Source organism: Simochromis diagramma, unplaced genomic scaffold (genome assembly GCF_900408965.1).
Source record: "Simochromis diagramma unplaced genomic scaffold, fSimDia1.1 OVJJ01000106.1, whole genome shotgun sequence".
Taxonomy (NCBI): domain Eukaryota; kingdom Metazoa; phylum Chordata; class Actinopteri; order Cichliformes; family Cichlidae; genus Simochromis; species Simochromis diagramma.
The window spans coordinates 1,180,220-1,200,812 of record NW_024387121.1 but is presented as its reverse complement, the minus strand read 5'-3'; the positions used below and the strand labels follow the sequence as shown (position 1 = coordinate 1,200,812).

The 20,593-nt window shown below is 41.1% G+C and overlaps 1 protein-coding gene across 3 annotated transcripts in view; it reads left to right on the top strand.

Moving 5' to 3' along the window:
- Positions 1 to 20,593, top strand: part of lsp1a (lymphocyte specific protein 1 a) — a 47,144-nt gene that overhangs the window by 13,836 nt on the left and 12,715 nt on the right. For all 3 annotated transcript variants that reach the window (XM_040046882.1, XM_040046881.1, XM_040046884.1), the window contains exons 3-8: positions 7,724 to 7,870; positions 13,476 to 13,863; positions 14,155 to 14,294; positions 14,559 to 14,814; positions 15,349 to 15,486; positions 18,273 to 18,316. In XM_040046882.1, coding sequence (XP_039902816.1) covers positions 7,724 to 7,870; positions 13,476 to 13,863; positions 14,155 to 14,294; positions 14,559 to 14,814; positions 15,349 to 15,486; positions 18,273 to 18,316 — 1,113 coding nt within the window. The remainder of the gene's footprint in view (positions 1 to 7,723; positions 7,871 to 13,475; positions 13,864 to 14,154; positions 14,295 to 14,558; positions 14,815 to 15,348; positions 15,487 to 18,272; positions 18,317 to 20,593) is intronic.

The window sequence follows — 20,593 nt, the reverse complement described above, 5'->3', positions numbered from 1 at the left end:
AAGAAACTAATTAAAATGCCTGAAACAAAGAAGAGAGAAAGCACTTACCTTACAAAACACTGTGCAGAATCTCAGTTATTCAGAAGTGCTTTTGAAGCTGCCGGTCTGTCTGTAGATTTCTTCAAATTTAAAATAATAATTTGTTTTGAACTAAAGAAACACCTGCAGGTCCAGGTGTCTTTGACTGAACCTTTTCTGAATGAAAAGATACCAGAATAGAGCTGAGGACATTTGAATCACTTGAATCAGGACATGGCGGCTCTGTTTCTAGTTCGAAAGAGATCTGGCAGCTCTAGCCTGTTTAATATTCTCCTCCAGGGACAGTGAGTGTCATAGGTTTATTGATTCAAGAGCCCCAGGCTGGAACAGAAATATTTAGGCACATTTTCCTTGTCAAAAATGTTTGAGCCGTTGTCATGGTGAGGAACAAGAGGCACATGTGCTTCAGATGCTGCAATCCTCCATTTAAATGCACAAAGAAGCATAAAGTTTATTTCCTTGGTTTCCTCTCTTTCCCTGGACACAGTTCTAGAAATAAATTCAGTACAACCCGTTTTATGGGTACCAGGTAATGATGCAAGGTTTTGGAAGGGAATTAATACAAATAACACACTACAGAGTGTACTGGCATGCTATTGCCCCTGTAGTTACCCATAGCAGTGATCTAAGCAAAACATCAAGGTAACATTCTGATGTTGAACAGGGGCAATGATTACTGTGTTTGCATGCTATAAATTTAGTGCAGCTGTGGCTTATGGTTTGCGGGATTTAGGTCCTGATTTAAGCACCGATTTAATGGTAAAATTAAGAATTTAATGATGTTGCTGGATGGAAAAAATAAGAGGATCACCAGAGATCACCAGTTTATCCAAAGTTGAATGTGAATGCATAAAAGTTTTAGGGCAAACTGGTAACTGTTGTTCATCTCTGAGAGCCCTTTAATGTATATAATTCAGTTCCTAGTCGCTGAAGACTTATTAACACATTTGCCAATATGTTGGAGTTCTCACCTGCTGATGCCACTGCAGGAAAAAGTTTGGATCATCACATCAATTTTATTGTTTGAAGAAAATAAAAAATAAATTCTTGTTGGAGTTCTTGCACTCCAACAAGGCAGATGGCCGGCTGTAACGTTGTTGAGGCTTTAATTAAACACTTGTTTTGTTAAAGTCACAATATTGTTTAAAATTGTCCATCAAGCAGGAACTCACTGTGTGAAAGTTGATGGGTGCAGCTGAAACTGGATTACTGTTGTGCCCCAAGGCTCTGTGCTGGGACCACTATCGGTTTCAGTGTTGGGGTCGTTAATCAAAAAGTGTTACGCATTAATCAGTACTTAAAGTAATGCAGTACACCAAAGAAAGTACTTTGTCACCTTATTTTCTTGTTTCTCTTTAAAATGACCTGAAATGTCACATAATTACCAGTTAACAATAAACACCCGTGGGTACGGTTCCACTCACAACTCTTCCCTAATGAGTATACAGAATATCTTTCTTTGAAGGCACAAAGCAAAGTTAAAAATCAACACAAAGCAATTCCTGCAGTAATCACATTACAGGTACAATCCGTAGCATAAACAGAGTGTTCCAGTGTTGATGTTAAATGTGTTGAAAATATTAATTTTAAGCAATCAGTTTTAATAAAACAGAAATGTTTAACATGATGTCAGTGAATTTGGAGTCGACTTAGAGGAAACGTCACGTAGATGCAAACGTTAGTTAAGACAGATGTCACTGTTATGTTTGGTTTTAGTCCACAGTTGCGCAAACTTGGGCTTGTTTTTCACTAGTAGTCCATTTCTCAGACCTCTGAATGAATAGATCATCTCTAAAATCATCTGTTTTCTTTCCTATGAAACCGTTGATTGCCCAACCAAAGAATTTGTTCTGACAGGAGCACATTGACTAAGTGACTGTGACACTGTAGCATTAGCGCCCTGTCTCTTGCATAGAAACAAAGGGAAAAGAACACTGATACGTATTTATTGTAAAGATAAATTCTAAACTCTTTTATCACCACTTTTCTAATATATTTGATACTTATGTTTGAAATAACGATTTGCTTGATTGATACAATTTCATGCATGTCATAATTTTTGTGTGACATGTGTGTCTATTAGTGTCATCTTGTCTGTATGCATGCACAGAGTATGTAATGCTGATGTCCTGGAGTTTGCTAACCTTGTTAGAACTTCCCTGATGAAACAAATATTTGAAGGTCAGGTTAAGCTGCAGAATCTGTGCTGAGAGGTTTTCTGTGTGACATGCAATCATTATTTCGGACAACACTGTTTTTTGTTTTTTTTTGTTTTTTTATATAAATGTACCGAAACATTTTTAAGAACAGGTATGAGGTTGAGCTATAAATGCAGACTTGGCAATAATTTCAGGGGTTAAATCATAATACAGTGGAACCCCGACTTACGGAAAGTTTCGACTTACGAAAGACCCTAAGGAACAAATTAATTTCGTAAGTCGAAGCACCCGTCGCACCTTTTGAGTGAACGATAGGCTATAGGCTAATTGCTAACTGCAACAACAATATGTCGTTCAAGGGGAACAGTGAAGCGCAAATACGAAAGCCAAGGGGGTTGTCACATGATTCAGAAGGCATTGTAGACATTCTGGGCTCAGCCAATCAGAGCCAGCGGATTTCTTTACGCGGGCATTTTGCCGTAACACGGGCAGAAATATTGCCGTTAAGTACCTTCGTAACTTGAATTTTTCGTTAAATGGGGCATTCGTAAGTCGGGGTTCCACTGTATTTAAATATCTGGGGCCTCAAATATAAATAACCCGTGTTTGGACAGATGGGGGATATTTCTTCATAAATTCTGTGAAGATGAATAACACTTTGACCCTGTGGTTCTGTGATGCTCGGCTGCTTCTTCACAGCTCATCTGGTGACTCCCATAACTTTTTTTTTTCAAATAGGAAAATGGAAATCTTTTCTGTTGTAATTGATCCGCTGTCCTGACTTGTTTCAACACAGCCATGACCTCATCTTGCAAACGTCTTCCCATCATCCGCGCCTGTCCCACGAAGCCTGGCACTCTTTCAGCCTGAGAGCAAACCATGTTATTATGCCACTGAAGCCAGTCAGCCCTGCGATGACAAAGTGTGTGCTTGCAAAAGAGCAGCGGAGGATTTAATACATTAACCTCACTTCTCCTGAGATGAATCCCTCCTTTGTTCTTGTTCCGGTGAAACATGGTTGGACAATAAAGTTAAAGCCTGGACAAGTGCAGACAGGGAGAGCATGGCAGTGTGCAGTTTAGTGACTCTGTTGGCAGGTGGCAAAGCTTTTATCTGGTTTGTGGCTTTGTGTGTCGTGTTTCTGGTTCTTTCTGCTGGTTGCTACAAATGCTGGTGATTACAAAGCTTAGGGTTTCTTTTTCTTTTATTAGATCCGCTAGCAACCGGCTGTGTCTCCAAAACACAAGAAAGCAGTTTATTCTTAAAGAAGCAGTACAGCATTTTGGGATGCGACGATTTTAAGTTTCTTCCCGTTAGAGTTGCATTGGATTAGTTTCATCCAAATGAACGTGAAGTGTACACAGCTGCAGTTCCTCTAATGGCCACTTGAGGTTTTCTCCAAAAGTGAGTCAGTTTTCACAGACTACCTGTTAAAATGCCAAACTCTACAGCAGAAATACAAAAAATAAATCTGGCTGTAACTAATGCATTTAGATTTCTTGCAGCTGTAGCCAACAGCTGCCTGCTTGGTCTTGCCTCTGGCTGACCTTGTGACCTTTTTTCTGATGGCTGATTTGCCATCGTCGCTTTTCTTTTTCATTTTTCTTCCAAAAATATCGATTGACCACATAAGGTGAAAGCTGGGACGGCTCCAGCCTCCCCGCTACCCTAGATTGGATAAGCGGTTAAGAAAACTGAAGAATGGATGCACAGATATTTATTATGGAAGGAAAAAGTGGAAATGCCAATATCATTGCACGCCACACACCACAAGAGCGAAGAAATAAATGTTTTAATAAAAACCTTCATGAAGCACATCTGCTGCTCTGTTTACTGTAACCACTTTCCTCACTTGAACCTGCTTTCATATGTTCCCTCTTGTTTATTTGTGTAATCTGTCAATCACACTGACCTCAAGGGCTGGAGGGCGCTCTGTCGGCCGTTATCTGAGGACAGGTTCAGGGAAGCGGCGTGCTCGGTCATGCCTGTGGTGTCAGTTTACAGAAGAGCAACACAAGACTGGAGAAAAACCTGTTTGATTCCTGCTGAGGTAGAACAAGTGCGCTGTGCTTGTTTTAATTGTCTGGAGAAGCAAAACTACCCTGACAGAGTACAGAGCAACTCCAAGCTGTGAGCCAGGTTTAGGACCAGCGCAGACATCTCTGCTCTGCAGCAATGATTAAACATTGCAAATGATTTGATTTTGATGACACAAATCATGAGAAGGAGGAAGTAAAGCTAACTGTAATCCCGGTATTTTAGAAACACTCTGATGGAGATTAATCATTTAGCCTGAATTAGTCTGAGCAGCTGCCAGGCATGACAGAATCCCACAGTGCTGACTGCAGAAAGGAAACGTAATGAGAGGACAGCGTGGTGAGTTTCACTCAAACAGTCTGCTGGGTCAAAGCTCGGCAGTTTTCAACACCCAAACTGCTGACAGCAGCAAATCAAGCAGAGCCAGGTTTTATGTGCCAACTGTGCTCCACTTTAGGGCTCACATAGGATTATTGAATAGTTCTTTGGCATTTGTAGGTCATTTTGGTTTATACTTGCCACAAGATATTACGCGCAGGTATTGTGCTGACAGTTTTACTCAGAAACATTCCACCTGTTGGAGTTGGAAAGTCATATTATTAAGTTTAATTCTGCCGTCTTGATTATTTTCATGACCCATCCATCCACCCCAACCTCCTTTCCTCCCATGATAATGACTACAGCCACTTTAAAAAAATAAATAAATTCAAAAGTCATTTTGTATGATTCACAGTTCAAAATAATCCTTGCCCATATTGTACTGGGCCTTGGTCCAGCCAGTCAGTTTGTCCTCTATCTAAAATTAGCTGTTTTAGCTCCTCCTCTTTTTAAGGCCACTATCCAATCTGTGATACTTGGCCCTTTATTGCACAGGAAACATAGAATCTTTGAAAAGTACCTAAGATGTGTGTGCTGAATCATATCTCCTGAACCAGCGTGCTGATGAACTCTGCTCTTATCAGCTCTGATATGTCTTCCTCCCTCAGTCAGTTTTTCATTCTTCCTGTAGGCAGGGAGCAGCAAAAGGAAATGAAAGAATGGAAAGGGGTGGAGAGGCCCGAGCATAGATGGATGTGGGTCAGCAGGGTGTTTTGCTGAGGTGGCCCAGAAACTAATAGTCTGTGTTGAAATGGAGAAAGCGAGGGGAAGCAGTGTTTGCTTTCAATGTGCAGGTAGCAGTGGTCATTGTGTCAGGACAGTTTATTCGATGTCAGGATGACAGACGTATTAATATACTAAGATGTATACTAATATACATCAATGTGGAGTATAAAACACTTCAAAGCTATGAGCTGAGCCATCAGTGTGACCACATGCCACGTCAGAGACACGATCATTCATCTGAAGGACTTGTACTAAATGCTTTTGGTGTCCACCCACCCTTGAGGAAATGATCTGTGAAAAGGTCAACCAGCCAGTTTCCAACCATGCTTTTTAGAGAGTGGGAAACACATTATTCAAGTGACCTCATTGAGGGTGAGGAGATCTGCAGATTTTGTTGTTTCTTTGCAGTTTGCACCCATCCCAATGAGCTCTGCTCCGCATTTAATTTAAGTCCCGAGGCTTGCACCAAACATCCTCCTACTTCAATACCTACAGAAATTAAATGACTAACTTTGCACATTTCAGTTGCAAAGACTTTAGTAAAGCCAGAGTAGAGGAAATCTGAAGTGTTGAAGCTTCTCAGTTGGCAGGAGCAGGATATTAACATAAAGAAAACACCGAACCCAAAGCTGATCTTCATTCTGAACAGACTTTTATTCCCAGTAAACTGGAACTGAAAACAAAGAGCAGCTTCACTTTGTTGATATAGACTAAATCTCTGAGATCTCAGGAAGAAGGACGAGTCAAAGGAGGTGACAACGCAGCTTAGACCAAACTGTGCCTAAAATAAGTCTTATCTGTAAATATCAGAGATCATGCAGCCGGTTCTCCTGCATCAATCCATTGTTTTGAAGAAAAGATGAGGGCGGAGGAGCAGATGGAGCCTTGGAGCCGTTAGCAATCTATTAGTGACACAGAAGCCAAATGTGAGCTTAGTAACTCGACACCTGAGCTCACGCAACTGTTAGTCCTCCACATGCCTCTTCTGGGAAAGAAGCTGGATAAACACAAGACTCTCAGCAATATACTTTATAATTCAAAAAAATTAAAAAATGCTTTCAGCTATTTAGCTAGAAACTTGGACAAGAGTAAAAAGACACTTTATTTAAGCCCTTTAGTCTAAATTAGAAAAATCTACAGTTCTATCAAATCTGATGTCAAAACAATGGAATATAATATAAGTGCCACTGAGGAAATGGCCATACTTGTTGCCAAAAACAATGACTAATCAGGCAGATAGTTAAACGATGCTTAATCAGACACTACAGGTAGGTAGCGAGGACAGAAGTCACAGGTGACCACCGTTCTGCTCGTGTTTCAACCTCTATGGTCTATCACTTGGTTCCTTTTGTTTTTTTCAAATCATTGATTCATGTCACTCACTTTATATTAACTTTTCTTTAGGTGTTAATTTGTTTACTTTGCTTCATTTTGTTATTCGTTATCCTGTATAACCAGTGAGCTCATTTTTCTCTGAAAGCTGATTTGCAAATTGCTTCTTTTAATTGAAACCAACATATCTAGTGTTTTTTTTTTTTTTTTTTTTTTTTTTTTTTTTTTCTTTCTTTCTCCATTGTTGGCCACCAAATAAACAAAGAAAACGTTGCACTTTTTTTTCTTATGTTGCCGTTTCCGTGTGAGGGGAGGTGCTGTCTTTAAATCCCCCGACATTGGTGTAAATCAAAGCGTTGTTGCAAAGAGTGCTCGCGTTTGGCTCGCTGTCTTCTGATAAATAAAGATCAACTGTGTTTGTAATAAATACTGTGATCTCATGTTGACATGAAGCGTAGCACGATTGTGTTTATCTGACGCGCAAACAGACGGCGGTGTTTCTCATCCGAGGCCCGGCAGATGTTCTTCTGGCCTCAGAGACTCACTGTTCAGAAACCCAGGAGGCTCAAGAGACGACCGCGAGTCAGGAATCTGGGTCATGTGTGATACATGATGAAGGTTGTGACGTTTCCCAACCTCCTCTGTTGAAAGAAGTACGCCATGTGGAGCAATACCACATGGAAAAGTACTAATTATTCCCCCAAAAAGTCTCAAAGTTACTGCAGTAATTACGTCAGTTACTGCAGGAAAAATTCACGTCTTTTGATCTGACACATTAATAAGACTGAAAAATACAGGCAGTATTTTTGATTACTGAAGTACAAAACTGGTGTAAACATTTCAGACTGTATGTTAGGGGAAAAAGGTAGACTCGTTTTTTTTTTTGTTTCGGTCTTTGCTCCCCGCTCATGTGCACCAAATTGTGCTGTTTAGGGATGAATAACATAATAGGAAATATTACAAAAGTCCCAAAGATCATGACATGGTTGGCAATGGAACGTGTTCAAACCTGCCTGCACTCTTAGTGAAATGGAGTGCTCCTTTCTTTCCAGGCTGACGGCCCAGAGGAGCATCGAGGATGCCGAGGAGGTGGAGAGGGAGCGTCGTCGGAGAGCTCGAGAGTCTTTACGCCGGAGGAACAGCGGCTCAGTGCCCGGAGAGTCATCACTGGACGGCGAGATGCCGCCAGAGGAGAACACGTGAGTACAGAAAATATTGCAGAGGCCCTTTACATCCCAAACGCTTCCTTTTAAAATATAAAGAATGTGATCTCTGGTTATGGTGTTTGTACGAAAAGCAGCCTTTTTCCGAGAAGGACATCTGGAACATGCCGGTGGGTTTTAGTTGCTGTTTTGGAATATGTGCCTCAATTGCTTATTTTTTCTTTCTTTAAACAGTTTGCAACACTTGACTTCTTGCTTATAAGCAGCTCTGGCTCATAAGGGATGTAGTGTCTGTGTTCACCCCCCCTTTTTTTTTTTTTTTTTTTTTTTTCTATTTAGTGAAGTCTCGTTCTGAAGCTTCGAGCTGAATGTTGTCATCACTGAAACCAGACGCAATGACGCAATGAGATAGATCTGACTGTGATACTGAGACACAGCACACTCTTTCAATACTTGCAAAGGCCCGCACGAAATCACACCCTGCTTTATTTTTTCCTTTTTGACTCTAGTGGGTGACGTAAAGTTCAAAATTTACATCATGTTGTCGTTGGTAAGACTTAAAATTCATGATTTAAGACTGCACAGGAAAGGCTTAATAAGCTAAGGGGACATTGTTCCCCATAGAACTTTTGTGCAGTTTGTTTTGCCACTCAGCAGTCACCTCCTGCTGGCCCTCAGAGAAAATGGAGGTTTAAAGCACTTTCTCACTGTGTTATGTGAAGGACACACATGGGCCTTCATCACGGAGCTGCAAACTGAGCTTTTAACCTTTCAACAACATGACTGACTGAATATTATGCAGATGAGTTAGTGATCTTCTCCCCATATAGTGCTGGGCTTCAACAATTATTCAAGACCTGCTCAAGAAACAGTATAATTACATCTCCGACCTGCCCTGCACTAAGCTCTGTTAGGTTTTATTCAAAGTTACGGAACCACTGGTGTTCTAGCCATATCATCTCGCAGATGAACCCTGGTATCAGGATTTAATTTTAACAAATACAAAATAAAAGTCTGAAGCTTGAGAGTCCGTAGATTTCAGTGGATATCTAGATATCTAATTCCATTTCAAGGCCTGAATTTGCTTAGTCTGGCTATGTTCTCACTCTAAATCATAGAAGTAGGAGGAATCTAAATATGGTGGAATTCCTTCTCCATGCAGTCATGAGAACCCAGGAAGCTACTAAGTGCAAACATTATTCATTCACTCATCTCATGTCCAATGACTTCCTGAACAAGCTGCTGTGTCTGCATGTTTTGTTTTTCTTTAATTTCCTGATGATGCAGTTAAAAGATTTTGTCATCACGTTTCCCAGTCACGAACCTCAAAGTTCAGCCTGTTTCTGCAGCGGTTACGCTCCCCCCGGCCTGCCTGGCTGCTTTACAGGGGTTCACAGACGTCTGGTTACATAAAACAAATGTTTCCACTGGGAAATGCCACAAACAACCTCCTCCATCCTGTCGTATTGACATGAAGACCAACACGCAGCTGCCTTCTCATTACACAACCACCAAAGAATGTTTACTACCAAGCCTCCATGTCGGAGCTCGTGGTCTCTCAGTTGACTTTTAATTTCAGGCTCTTAATTATAGCTTGCATCTTCAACACCTTTTCCTTCATCACGTCACAGGCTCAGCTGGATTCAGGCTGCGGTGAGTCAGTATGAGGTAGCTCCACTGCTGTGGTTTGTAATTGAAAGGTGTTCTGTGAGATGCAGGTGACGTAATGCTGGTTTCACCCCGAGATCAGTGAGCTCAGAAGCGCTGACAGATTTTGAGCTTGTGAATGTTGGTTGAAGCAAATGCTGCCTTTTATCATTTACTGGATCTACAGTGACTCCATTTCTGATTCCACTAACCTCTCTCTGTGGCTCTAAGCATCAAGCCCATTGGTTTCCACTGAAGAAAAATGATCAGAAACAACTCAAATATATTCTTTTTATTCAAAAAGATGTGAAAATTCTAAGTCTGCAGATATGTTTTCAGACTGATGTACATTAGCTATATGTTTTAGTGCACTGATACAAGGCACCAACCTTGAGGGCAGAAAAATGAAGCCACTGTGGAAGCTGCAGTTCCTCTAACGTCCACTTTAGACTCCAAGAGTAAGTCAGTCCCCATAGACTCCCATGTTAAAGTGTCCAAAGTTACAGAAGGATTAGCCCTGTTTACTGCCTGCTCTGCACATGATTTCCCTCCTTAACCTCTTAAGCCCCAACGGCCCCTGATACGGGGGCAAAGGCAGGAGATCAGTTAGGCTTGGGGCTTAAGAGCTTAATACGAGTATGAGGAATTGCTTTCTTTTCTGATTCTTTTGGATAAGTAGGGGTGTAGCCACATAGCTAATAGCTAATGGCCAGAGCCATTAGCTATGGGGGGTTTTGGCTATAAATGGCATCAATCAATTGCTTTGGTCACACTGGGGAGGTCCAATCTTTTATATACAATCTGTAATTCATTAAATACAATTTAATTCATATTTATTAGTTAAACATCAACTCTGTCGATCATCTAATAATATTTTGTCCACTCTGTTAACATCGATGAGAAGAAATATTCTGAGCACTTACAAATTCATTGCTGTCCAAAACTGATTAGGCGGGAGGAGGTGACGACTCGCTTTTAGAGCCGGCCTCGAGTAGCCGTTAACTGCACTTACCTTCAATCAGAGGGAACAGTACCATTTTTCATAAAATGCAGTAAATCAGGAGAGGTCATCGAGCGTGACCGAGTGCTGCCTATCAGGACTCGATGACTTCATGTTGGACGTCTTTATTCTGAAGTAGAAACTTTGCTGTTTGTTTGGACAGATTAGTTTCTGAGAGCTCAAGCGGAGGCTCCCACTCTACAGTTAGGGCCCCACGGACCAGAATGTCTTAATCATCTGGGGAATGCTGAGTGAATTCCTTTCTGCCAGCTCCCAAAGACACGAAGCACACTTATTAGTTTAATCAGCAGGATTGAGTGGGAGATCTTCTGACTGTTGAATAAGTGTTCAGGGCTAAGTCCATTTAGACAAAACATAACTGGCGCTCCATAATAATTAACGCCTAAATTGAAGTTCAAATATTTCATGTTACATGCTGATTTCCTCCTGTGGCTGTTCGATGTGTGCAGAGGGAAGCAGGCAGCGAGGACCTCGCACCTTTGTGTGAGCAGCTGCAGATGTGACAAATATTCTAGACTGGAAATGTGGAATAGCTTCAGCATTAAAGTGCACACACTTGTGTTTTAAAATCTGACTTTTATGGAATGTGATGATCTCAACCCCGTGTTTCATAATGTGTTCAAATGTCCTGTTTATGTTGGTGTCCCTGAGAAGATAAGGATTCGTGCATTATTCAGGAATTTTTTTCAATGACGCATTAAGGTCTGAATTATATTGTAGGATGGTATTGCAGTAACCTGTCCTTTTAATTCAAAACGAGCTAAAAATAACGCATGTGTCAATGTGTTTGCAGTAAGCTGGTGTTCTCTTTGGTCTAAGGTTAATGTTACTGTCATACCAGGGAAAACAGTGATTGAAGACGGCTGCACGGCTGATGTTATTGCAACAACTTGCAGTGAACTTGCACGTTGTTTTTGAAGTGGTTGCCTAAAAAACTGGGACCACGTCTGTGACCACTCGTAATCAGCTTCTGTCTGCATAGCGACAGAAAATGGCGAAAAGGCAAAATCGGCCTGCTATCACTTTGCGATTGAACAGGGTCAAGTTGGCATCTGCATGCAATTTGTTTGTGGCTCTACGGCCATTAACTGTAATAAACTGGCACAAATCCCAAATCTGTTTCCTTTGTCATCCAGACAGAATTCCCTAGATATGAAACAGAAATTCATAAATTGATGTAGTGATGTAGAAGACAGTTTGACTGCAGACTCGCATAGGTACTCACCTTGTTTTTATATAGGAATATGAGTAGAATACAAACAGTTGAGTTGTATCGCTGTGTTTGTCGTGCATTACAGACTCACTCAGATTGTTTGCAACATGACTGCAATCTGTGTTTATAAATTAGACTGCAATTATTCACAAAGATTCACTAATCTGAGAGTGACTGCAGTCGGTCCGAGTCAGATTTAGATTTGAGTAGCAATGAAATGGACCAAATGGACAATTGCTTTTGATTAAACAGTCATTCACTGCTGTTGATTGTCAAACAATTTCATTGCTTATAACCTGAGAACTGAATATCAAACCTGATGTGTAGCCTTAACGACAGCAGCTCGACATCCCTGTGGTAAATTCACTAAAACCACCCAAGACAAATTGGGAATATTATTAAAGTGTGTGTGTTTATGGTCAGCTTCCACTCCCTGTTTTCAGTGGTCATGGTTTCAGCTCTGGTAGGCCCTTAATGGCACTGTGATTACAGAAGCTGGCAAGTGGAAGAATGTATTACTCCAATCAGTTTAATCATAGACACATAGACACGACAGACCGTGGTGAAAAATGCCAATCAGCTTATTATATTTTTAGGTCTTGTAGGAAATGTTGTCTTTTTTGCTTGTGGTGATCTGTCCTCTCATGATATGGTGGTCTGCCAACTGCTTCCCAAAATATTTTACTGAAGGACACTTAATGTGATGGGTTACCTCTGACGAGTGACTGTTATCTTTGTATCCTGCAATTTTTTTTGGCTAGGATGATTTCCATGCATTCGGTGCAGTGGGTTTTTTCCCAGTCAAGATGATTCCCAGACTAATGCCATCCTGTAGCAAGTCGAAACTTGTGTTCAACAAAGCACTACAGACCTTGTTGCTAAAATCACTTAATGCCTTTTGATTGACTGAAACCGAGCTCTGCTCCTTGCGTCAGGAACAGGACTTTCAAGATTAATGCTGCATTTGTACACTTGTTGTTTTTCAAAATGAACATATTGGAACGTAAAAGCAGACGTTTTCCACCATGCATTCACTGTTCAAACTGGGTGAAGTCATGGCTCCTTCCAGGGTTTACTTTTGTATCCATTTAAGATGGAGGTGAAATTGCATGCATTGTCTTGAGTGGACTGCGTCACATTTTGGCTGAAACGTGGCTGCACGTTTTTTATTTCCAGACTAGAAATCTACAGGGACTATTTTCCCCACCATGGTGACATCCTGCACCTGATTTTTCTTCTTCTTTTTTAGGGGGAGTTGTCTGCAGATTTAATTTAAAGATATTCTTGTTGTGTCGTTATTTTCTTTCAATTTTAATAGAGAGGTGTACAAAGCAGGGGTTGAGCTATTGAAGTATCAAACTTGTATTCCCTGTTTTGAGGTTTGACATAAATTGTGGAATCGAGCAACCTGAGGAACTTCAGCCAAGTTCCCGGCTGGGAACTAATCAGCTAGTTTGTTGACTTAGCTGCTGAGTAATGGAAAAACAGAGACTTTAACAGAGACCACAGAGTAGCAAATCTGGTAGATTTAACTGACTTAATGGGCACTTTATCCATAATAACAACACGGTTTAAGCAAAGCATTGCTCAATTTGTCTCACGCTGTGTTGTATTTTATTATAATACACATCACACTGAAAGCCTGAGTACTGCCTGAGGATGCAAATGGGATCTGTCAAAGGGTTGGAATTTTGCTAAACACGTTTGGGATCTCATGATCTTACCTGTCCTGACTCTTTTTCCATCTCTTCTCTCCATAGGTATGGCAGCAGCCTGAAGCCAAATGGTTCTCATTCTCTGGAGGAGGACGAAGGCTTCAGTGACTGGACCCAACGCAGAGAGAGGCGAAGGCAGCAGCGCCTGCAGGAGTTCAGCCAGGGAGGATATGAAGACGAGTACGAAGAGGAAGACACGATAAAAAAAGCTGTGCCCATAAAGAGCACGAAGGCCTCCATCACTTCTCTCCAACTCCAGAGGCAGGAGCAGGAAGACAGAGACAGGGTGGAGATGGAGAGGAGGAAGGAGCATGAAGAAGAAATGATTCGAGCTGAGAGAGCAAGGAGGGAGAAAGAGAGGGAGGAGGAACTAAGAAAGAAGGATGAACTGATCTCGAGGAGGAGCGAGGAGAGTCAAAGGCCACATCCAGAGGTAGGACTTCCGTACTGGAAAACTGAGTTTTATGTGGAAGTGTCATAAATAAAAATATTCAACATTAGTCTAGGATTTTACTTATTCAAATATCAAGTTATTGATAGATGGTAAAGACGGTTCATATAAGGTCTAAAATCATATTAGAACAGTCTGAGTCTCAAATGATTCAAGAAAAGAGTTGATGTGTTCAAAAAGATTTGAAGACCTACTTTGAAAGAAGAGCAAACTTCAGCGTATATATTATTACATGCATTTAAAAATCTATTTTGTTCGATCTTTCATTAACAGGTGGAGAAAAGAAAAGAAGTCAAAATCTCCTACACATCCAAGGTTTTTCTTCACCAAGAGCCAAAACACAGCAACTCAAACGGCAACGCAGCCAATGAGGAAGTGAAATCATTTATCACCAAAACAAAGAGATCCACCATGTGTGTAACAAGTTTTGTTTGCTATCTTATTATGTGCCTTTCCACCCACCTGAATATGTACCTTATGTAGCTTTTGTTACACTGACTTTAAAAGCCAAAGCAGAAGTAAATCATTTCTTGAGACAACACAAAAAAACCTACAAATATCAAGTTTACATTTTCCAGAATCCCAAAAGTACTTTAAAGACTTTGGACAAAAATATTTGGATCTTATTTCAGATCCACAGCCAGGGCGTAAATCAAAGCATTTTATATCCTATACAGTAGTGCTGTGTGTAGCAGAGCTGCTGAACCAGAGGAGTCGGAGGCCATCCTGGAGACAGAGCAACGTCTGGAGAAGATCCGGCGGAGCCTCCAGGAGAAGGAGAGCCAGGAGATGGAGCAACTGAGACAACGACAGGCTGAGGCTGAGCAAGAGCTGGAGGAGCTGAAGAGAAGGAGGGAGGACAGACGACAGGTCCGACAGGAAGAGGAACGTCGGAGGGAGGAGGAGGAGCTGCAGCGGCTGGCCAAAGAAGAGGTGACCATGTCTCAATAAAAGCTCAGTATCTGAAATGCTATATGCACAGAGATATATACACAACTGCAGGAGGGGGGTTGGGAATTTGGGAAATGACGCTCAGCTTCAAGTAAAACATTTTTATTTGGGGTTTAAATGTAATGAAAACTTCATATTTTTTCTTCATATTTTAAGAGCTAGTAATAAAAGATCTACTAGCCTGTGAACCTCAGATTTCTTTTTTTTTTTAAAGAAAGTTACAAAGATCATCTTTGTGGTCTTATCCATATGTTTATCATATCAGTGAGGATGTATAATGTGAAAGAAGAAGAAGAATGCAGCATGCCAAATGTCTAAAATTCATAACCAAATTCTTAATATATCAGGGATATACAGTAGGGACATTTTTAGCTTATTATGGAGGTATCACGGCCTTGCCTAAAAGTAACTAATTCAGCTTCAAGAGTAAAACAATGGCTGCTTTGTCTCTAGTATTAGCAGCTGTTAGATCTATATGGCTTTGGGGCTGAAGAGTGTTTTTAATCCGACTCCCAGGAGGAGAGAAGACGCATGAAGGAAGAAATCGAGAGGAGGAGGATGGAGGCAGCAGAGAGGATGAAGAACCTGAGTACGTCCAGTGTCGATGAAGACGAGATGTTCAGTCCCTTCAGCCCAAAAGTTTCCACACAGAAGGTAAAGAGCGTGTACCGGCTTCTAACGCCGGTTATAAAATCTATCTGTCGGTAACTGCTTCTTCTTTTGTTTGACTGTTTCACTTTTCTAACTTAGAGACTGGTCAGCAACCATCTGGCTACAGCCGGTCGCTATGGAACGATGTGTATTCCCCAGCTGGTTGGTGATTGCTAGTTTGAAAATGGTCACAAAGAGACACACGGTTCTGCACTGAAGGCCTCCTTAGATTTGCTTTGGTTTTTAACATATTGCCTGCAGTTTGCATAGAAGATAAAGACTTACATGCCTGCTCAGAGAGTATTTTTAAGTCTGAAGAGTGCGACAAAAAAAGGTGTTACTCTTTTACTTTCAATGCAAACATTCTCTATCTCTTGTTGGCATCACGCTAAATGCCGAGTGTTTGCAGACAAGTCAGCATCTTTCATGCAAACTACAGGTAACAGTAGAAATCTGCTAGCAAACCACAAGGAGGGCCTTGGTGCAGCACTCTCAGTGACAGCAAGAACATGCAGCAACCACCGGTGGGTTGGGTAATGCGTATTTTTCCCCTAGTCATCAGGTGTGCCAGAGGGTTACCACCTGGTCTCTAGGCTGATGTGACGGAGGCCTAAACAACATTTCTGATTGAGTAACTTGGTCATAAAACCCTAATGTATCGAAAGCTGGTTGTATTTACTTGTTAATAAATCATATTTGCAAACAAGTCAAGTTCAAACAAAAGTTTTGAGCCACAGGTGGGTGGACTTCTGTCCTCACAGGCAGAGCTATGTGCCTGAGATGATCATGAATAGCATTCAGATCCAATATTCAAACAGACGCTGCAGCACTGAGCATTTAGATCAGTCTGAACCTGAACTTGTGGTTCACAGTGAATTCACATTCACATTATATATGTGGATATAAAATGGATATATGAGAGAAAAAGCATCAAAGGTTCACTTAAGAACCCACTGGCACAGCCATGAATGCTGTCAGAATCTAATCTTACCTGTTCAGGTCAGCAAGAGCTATCATGTGAGCAGATAAAGAGGAATTTGAAAAAGAAAAGTTTAATTGTTTCGGGTGATCCGTCCTTCTGTCTAGCCCATTACTGTAATGTTGATTTAACAAAATGCAGCCTACTGTTTGACCTGTTGGGTTAAAAAAACAAGTAACTCAGTGACTAATCGCTGTGTGTTATCTTCCCAGCAGATGGGTTCAGTCTCAGCTTGTAAGTTGCATGTGTGTGTACCTCTGTGTGTGTGATTGAAAAGCCACTTCAGCCTGACTGCACCAGGAAAAGCACGCGGTGTTGTCCTTGATCTCACTGCCACTCGAAATGTTTCACTGTCTGAGCTTGATGAACTGTGTGAACTGTAAATGCCTATGTGTGTGTTTTCAGCACGTTGCGGTCGTTTATGGAGCCCTCGCAGTCCAGGAAGACATTTCTTTTCTTATTTAAAAAAAATCTGGTTCATAAAGATTAAGAAACCAAACCATGTTTGGGACTTTGGGGTTCTGTATTTGGATTTTTGATGAGTGGCTCGTCCACGTGCATGACTGTGTGCATGTTGGCATGTCTTCTTTTTTTGCTTCTTCTATTCCTGAATTTATGTGAACATGAACAGATTCAAACGAACCAAAATGTCCAAGGACACACAGAAAAAAATGAATCCAAATAGTAAATGAGACATTTACAACAATGGGTAAAAACATATGAGATTAAGTGAAATCCTCAGGTTTATTTTCTCAGTTAAAGTTGTGTTGATGGCACCACTTAAGTACAACACTAAGATTAACATCCTATGTGTTATTTTAAGTTGTTAAATCTGACATTGTGACTTTTTCCACACAGAACTCAAATCTAGCCATGCTTCACATTAGACAGGCTTCACCTCTACCTTAAATATTGTCATTTATGTCCAGTGTTTGATGCATTTTGCTGCATGTTGGAAGCACATTTTATGGCTTTTTACCAGAGGAAATTATGCAGTGTCATTTTTTTATTTAATTTCAAACAACAGGCTTTCACACACACAACACTATAACTATATATAAAACAGTAACAAAAGGTGTGTGTGTGTACTTTGATGTTTGACCTCTGAGGTCAGAGATACACTGCTCCTGTCCTAAAAATCGGACCCCTGAGTGCAGATTAAAAAAACAGCAAAATTGCCCAGGTCAGCTGGATGAGCTCTGTCGACAGATGGTACCAGTGCTGGTGTCCATCTAGGGCCAGTTTCATTTACTTAGACTGGGGAAACAAGCATTACCAGTAAGAATGCTGAATAATGCAGGCCCTTTGAGCCTGTACACTAAAGGAAAATCGTCACCTCCCACAGCAGATCTTTTACTCTGTGTGGGCATTTTGATGGAAAAGTTTGGGGATAAATAAAAAGAACATGGACTGAAAATCAATACAGAGTAATGCAGAGGGATGATTTTGCCCTTGAATTCAAGTTTTCTTCAGAGTATAACACATTTTCTCAGCTGTTGCTCTTCATCTTTAACCCAGTGACTCTGTCAATTTTATTGTAGGTGTATGTCCTTAGGGTAATGTAACACACTCTATAAATTTATGTTCTAAAAAGCCACATTTTTCCATCATCCTCTGACTCTCTGACGACTCGTGCGGTTTGATGAAGGCCAGCCACCTCAGCGCTGTTTGTCTGGGACTGGGAGGTCCAAGGCCAAACCCAGAGCTGAGCTTTAATTAACACATTCATGAACTGCAGCAGTGACACAGAGAGAAACGTGTTCATCCGAAAGGAAAAACAAAAGGCGTCATACTTCTTCTTCTGTTTCAGATCACAGAGAGAACAGAGTCCCTGAACCGCTCACTGAAGAAAAGGTGAGGATCTTTATCAGTATCCTGATCAGATTTACATATGCATTATTTCACCAAATAGAAATATTAAAACTATTAAAATCTCTTAAATAATTCAACCTAATAAATGGTGTTTGGGCTCATTATCCTGACAGCATGCAGGCAGCCTTTTTTTTTTTTTTTTTTTTTTTTTTTTTTTTTTTTCCGCCTCCTTCTATAAAACTGTATATAAAGGATGGAAGTAGTGAGTGTGATATAACACTCTGGACTCTGCAATGTCAGTTCTTTGGCTCCTTTTTGTTTGTTTTTTGTGGGTAGAAACAGAAAATGCCACAGTTACACCAATCTACACATTTTAGCCTGTTCACCCAAGGGATTGCACTTTAGGGAAGTTTGCATCTGTGATGGTTGCATCTTTATATAATCCTTTGTACCTTAGTTGTTTTTGGCATTCCCAACACACTCTGGTTTTCATGCTATCACAGTGCTGCATAGTCAGCAATGTCCTGCTAGAAGCCTGAGACACAGTCTGACAGGTAGACAAAGAGCGCAGCTTGATTTCAAAGTTTCTACTGAGTCAATCAGGTCAACTGAGTGTTATCTGAATGCTACCTTAATGGAAGGATACAAGTCAAAGAACTGTGGCCTTTATGTACAAATGAGCTAATCTTGAGTGTAGCTTCAGTTTGAATGTTGTTCAGAATCTTCCTGATCAAAGAAAAATGCAGAATTTTTTATCCAATCATCTGAATAGTGGAAGGAGCATGTGATATTCAACTGTATCCACAGAGAGTCAAATTCAGATGTTATCAGATAAAATATGTGTCTACATATTTTAACGGAGTTATTTTTTCTGACTAGCTATGCTAAAGCTAAGCAAGTTACAGTGATAGGAACTGGAAGCAGGCATGTGAGGTATTTCCACTGATAAACTTGAAGAAGTAGCTAATCCTTTTGACGTAAGTGACCCGCTTCTTTTTTCAGTTTTCTGGCTGCTGGTTAACTCTCCACCGTCTGAACGTAAACCCTGATGAAAAGGGTTGGAGGTGACCTCTCCACCTCTCTCAGTGCATCGCCTTTCCTAAGCTGTGATTTATGGCTCCTCTTAACTCTGTCCAGATGCAGGCGGCTGTGTTTTCTCTCGTGGTTAGTGAGGTATGGTGGCTCCAGGCAGTCTGCAGCAGGATATTATCAACTCTGAGGAGCTCTGAGCAGGAGGAACGTTTCTATGAGGATGCTTTAATTTACAGACAACTGTGTGTTCAGAAGAGGTGTGATGGCATCAGGCAGCTCAACCTTTGACTCCCACAGTGTTAATGCCTGCAGAGTACTCGTGAACTGTAAATTGCTGAAGTTAAAATACATAGTTAATTACATGAAGCAAGAAATTTACAGGCTGGGCAGAGGTGGTACAGAAAATGAGAGGTGTAACTGTGAGTGTGGTAAATGGTAAATGGCCTGTATTTATATAGCGCTTTTTTTCTAGTCCCTAAGGACCCCAAAGCGCTTTACATATCCAGTCATCCACCCATTCACGCACACATTCACACACTGGTGATGGTAAGCTACATTGTAGCCACAGCCACCCTGGGGCGCACTGACAGAGGCGAGGCTGCCGGACACTGGCGCCACCAGGCCCTCTGACCAGCACCAGTAGGCAACGGGTGAAGTGTCTCGCCCAAGGACACAACGACCGAGACTGTCCAAGCTGGGGCTCGAACCGGCAACCTTCCGATTACAAGACGAACTCCCAACTCTTGAGCCACGATCGCTGTGTGGGTGCTCATTTGAATTTAGTCTGCGATTAAAGCAATTGGAGGAGGTGAAACGTCTTCCACACCCTCTCATTCATACAAAGAAGTAAAATGATGGATTTTGACCAGTTTACAGAGCAGCTGGACTTAAACGGTTGTGGCAGCAAAGAATGGGAGTCCCGATGAAATAAGAGCACATCATCTGCATAAAGGAGAATATTATGTTTGGTATTAGAAGTTTACTATCTTTATTATTGCACATAGCAGTTTTATGAATAGTGCATAGAGAAATGGAGAGAGAGGACATCCTTGCCTGGCACCAATTATGAAGAGTGAAGTTTTGTGAATTTAACCCATTTTACGTGAGAATACGAGCTTCTTTTGTGGTTCGGACTCCTTCTGACATTTCTTTGGAGGTGGAGGAACACCAAAGTAAGTGCTTAAAGGAGCTTGCTTCTTCAACATCTTTAAGAGTTCTAAACAAATGTCTGTCCTCCTCCAGAAAATCTTATGGACACAAACGCGCATTGCAACTTCTTATCTGGTG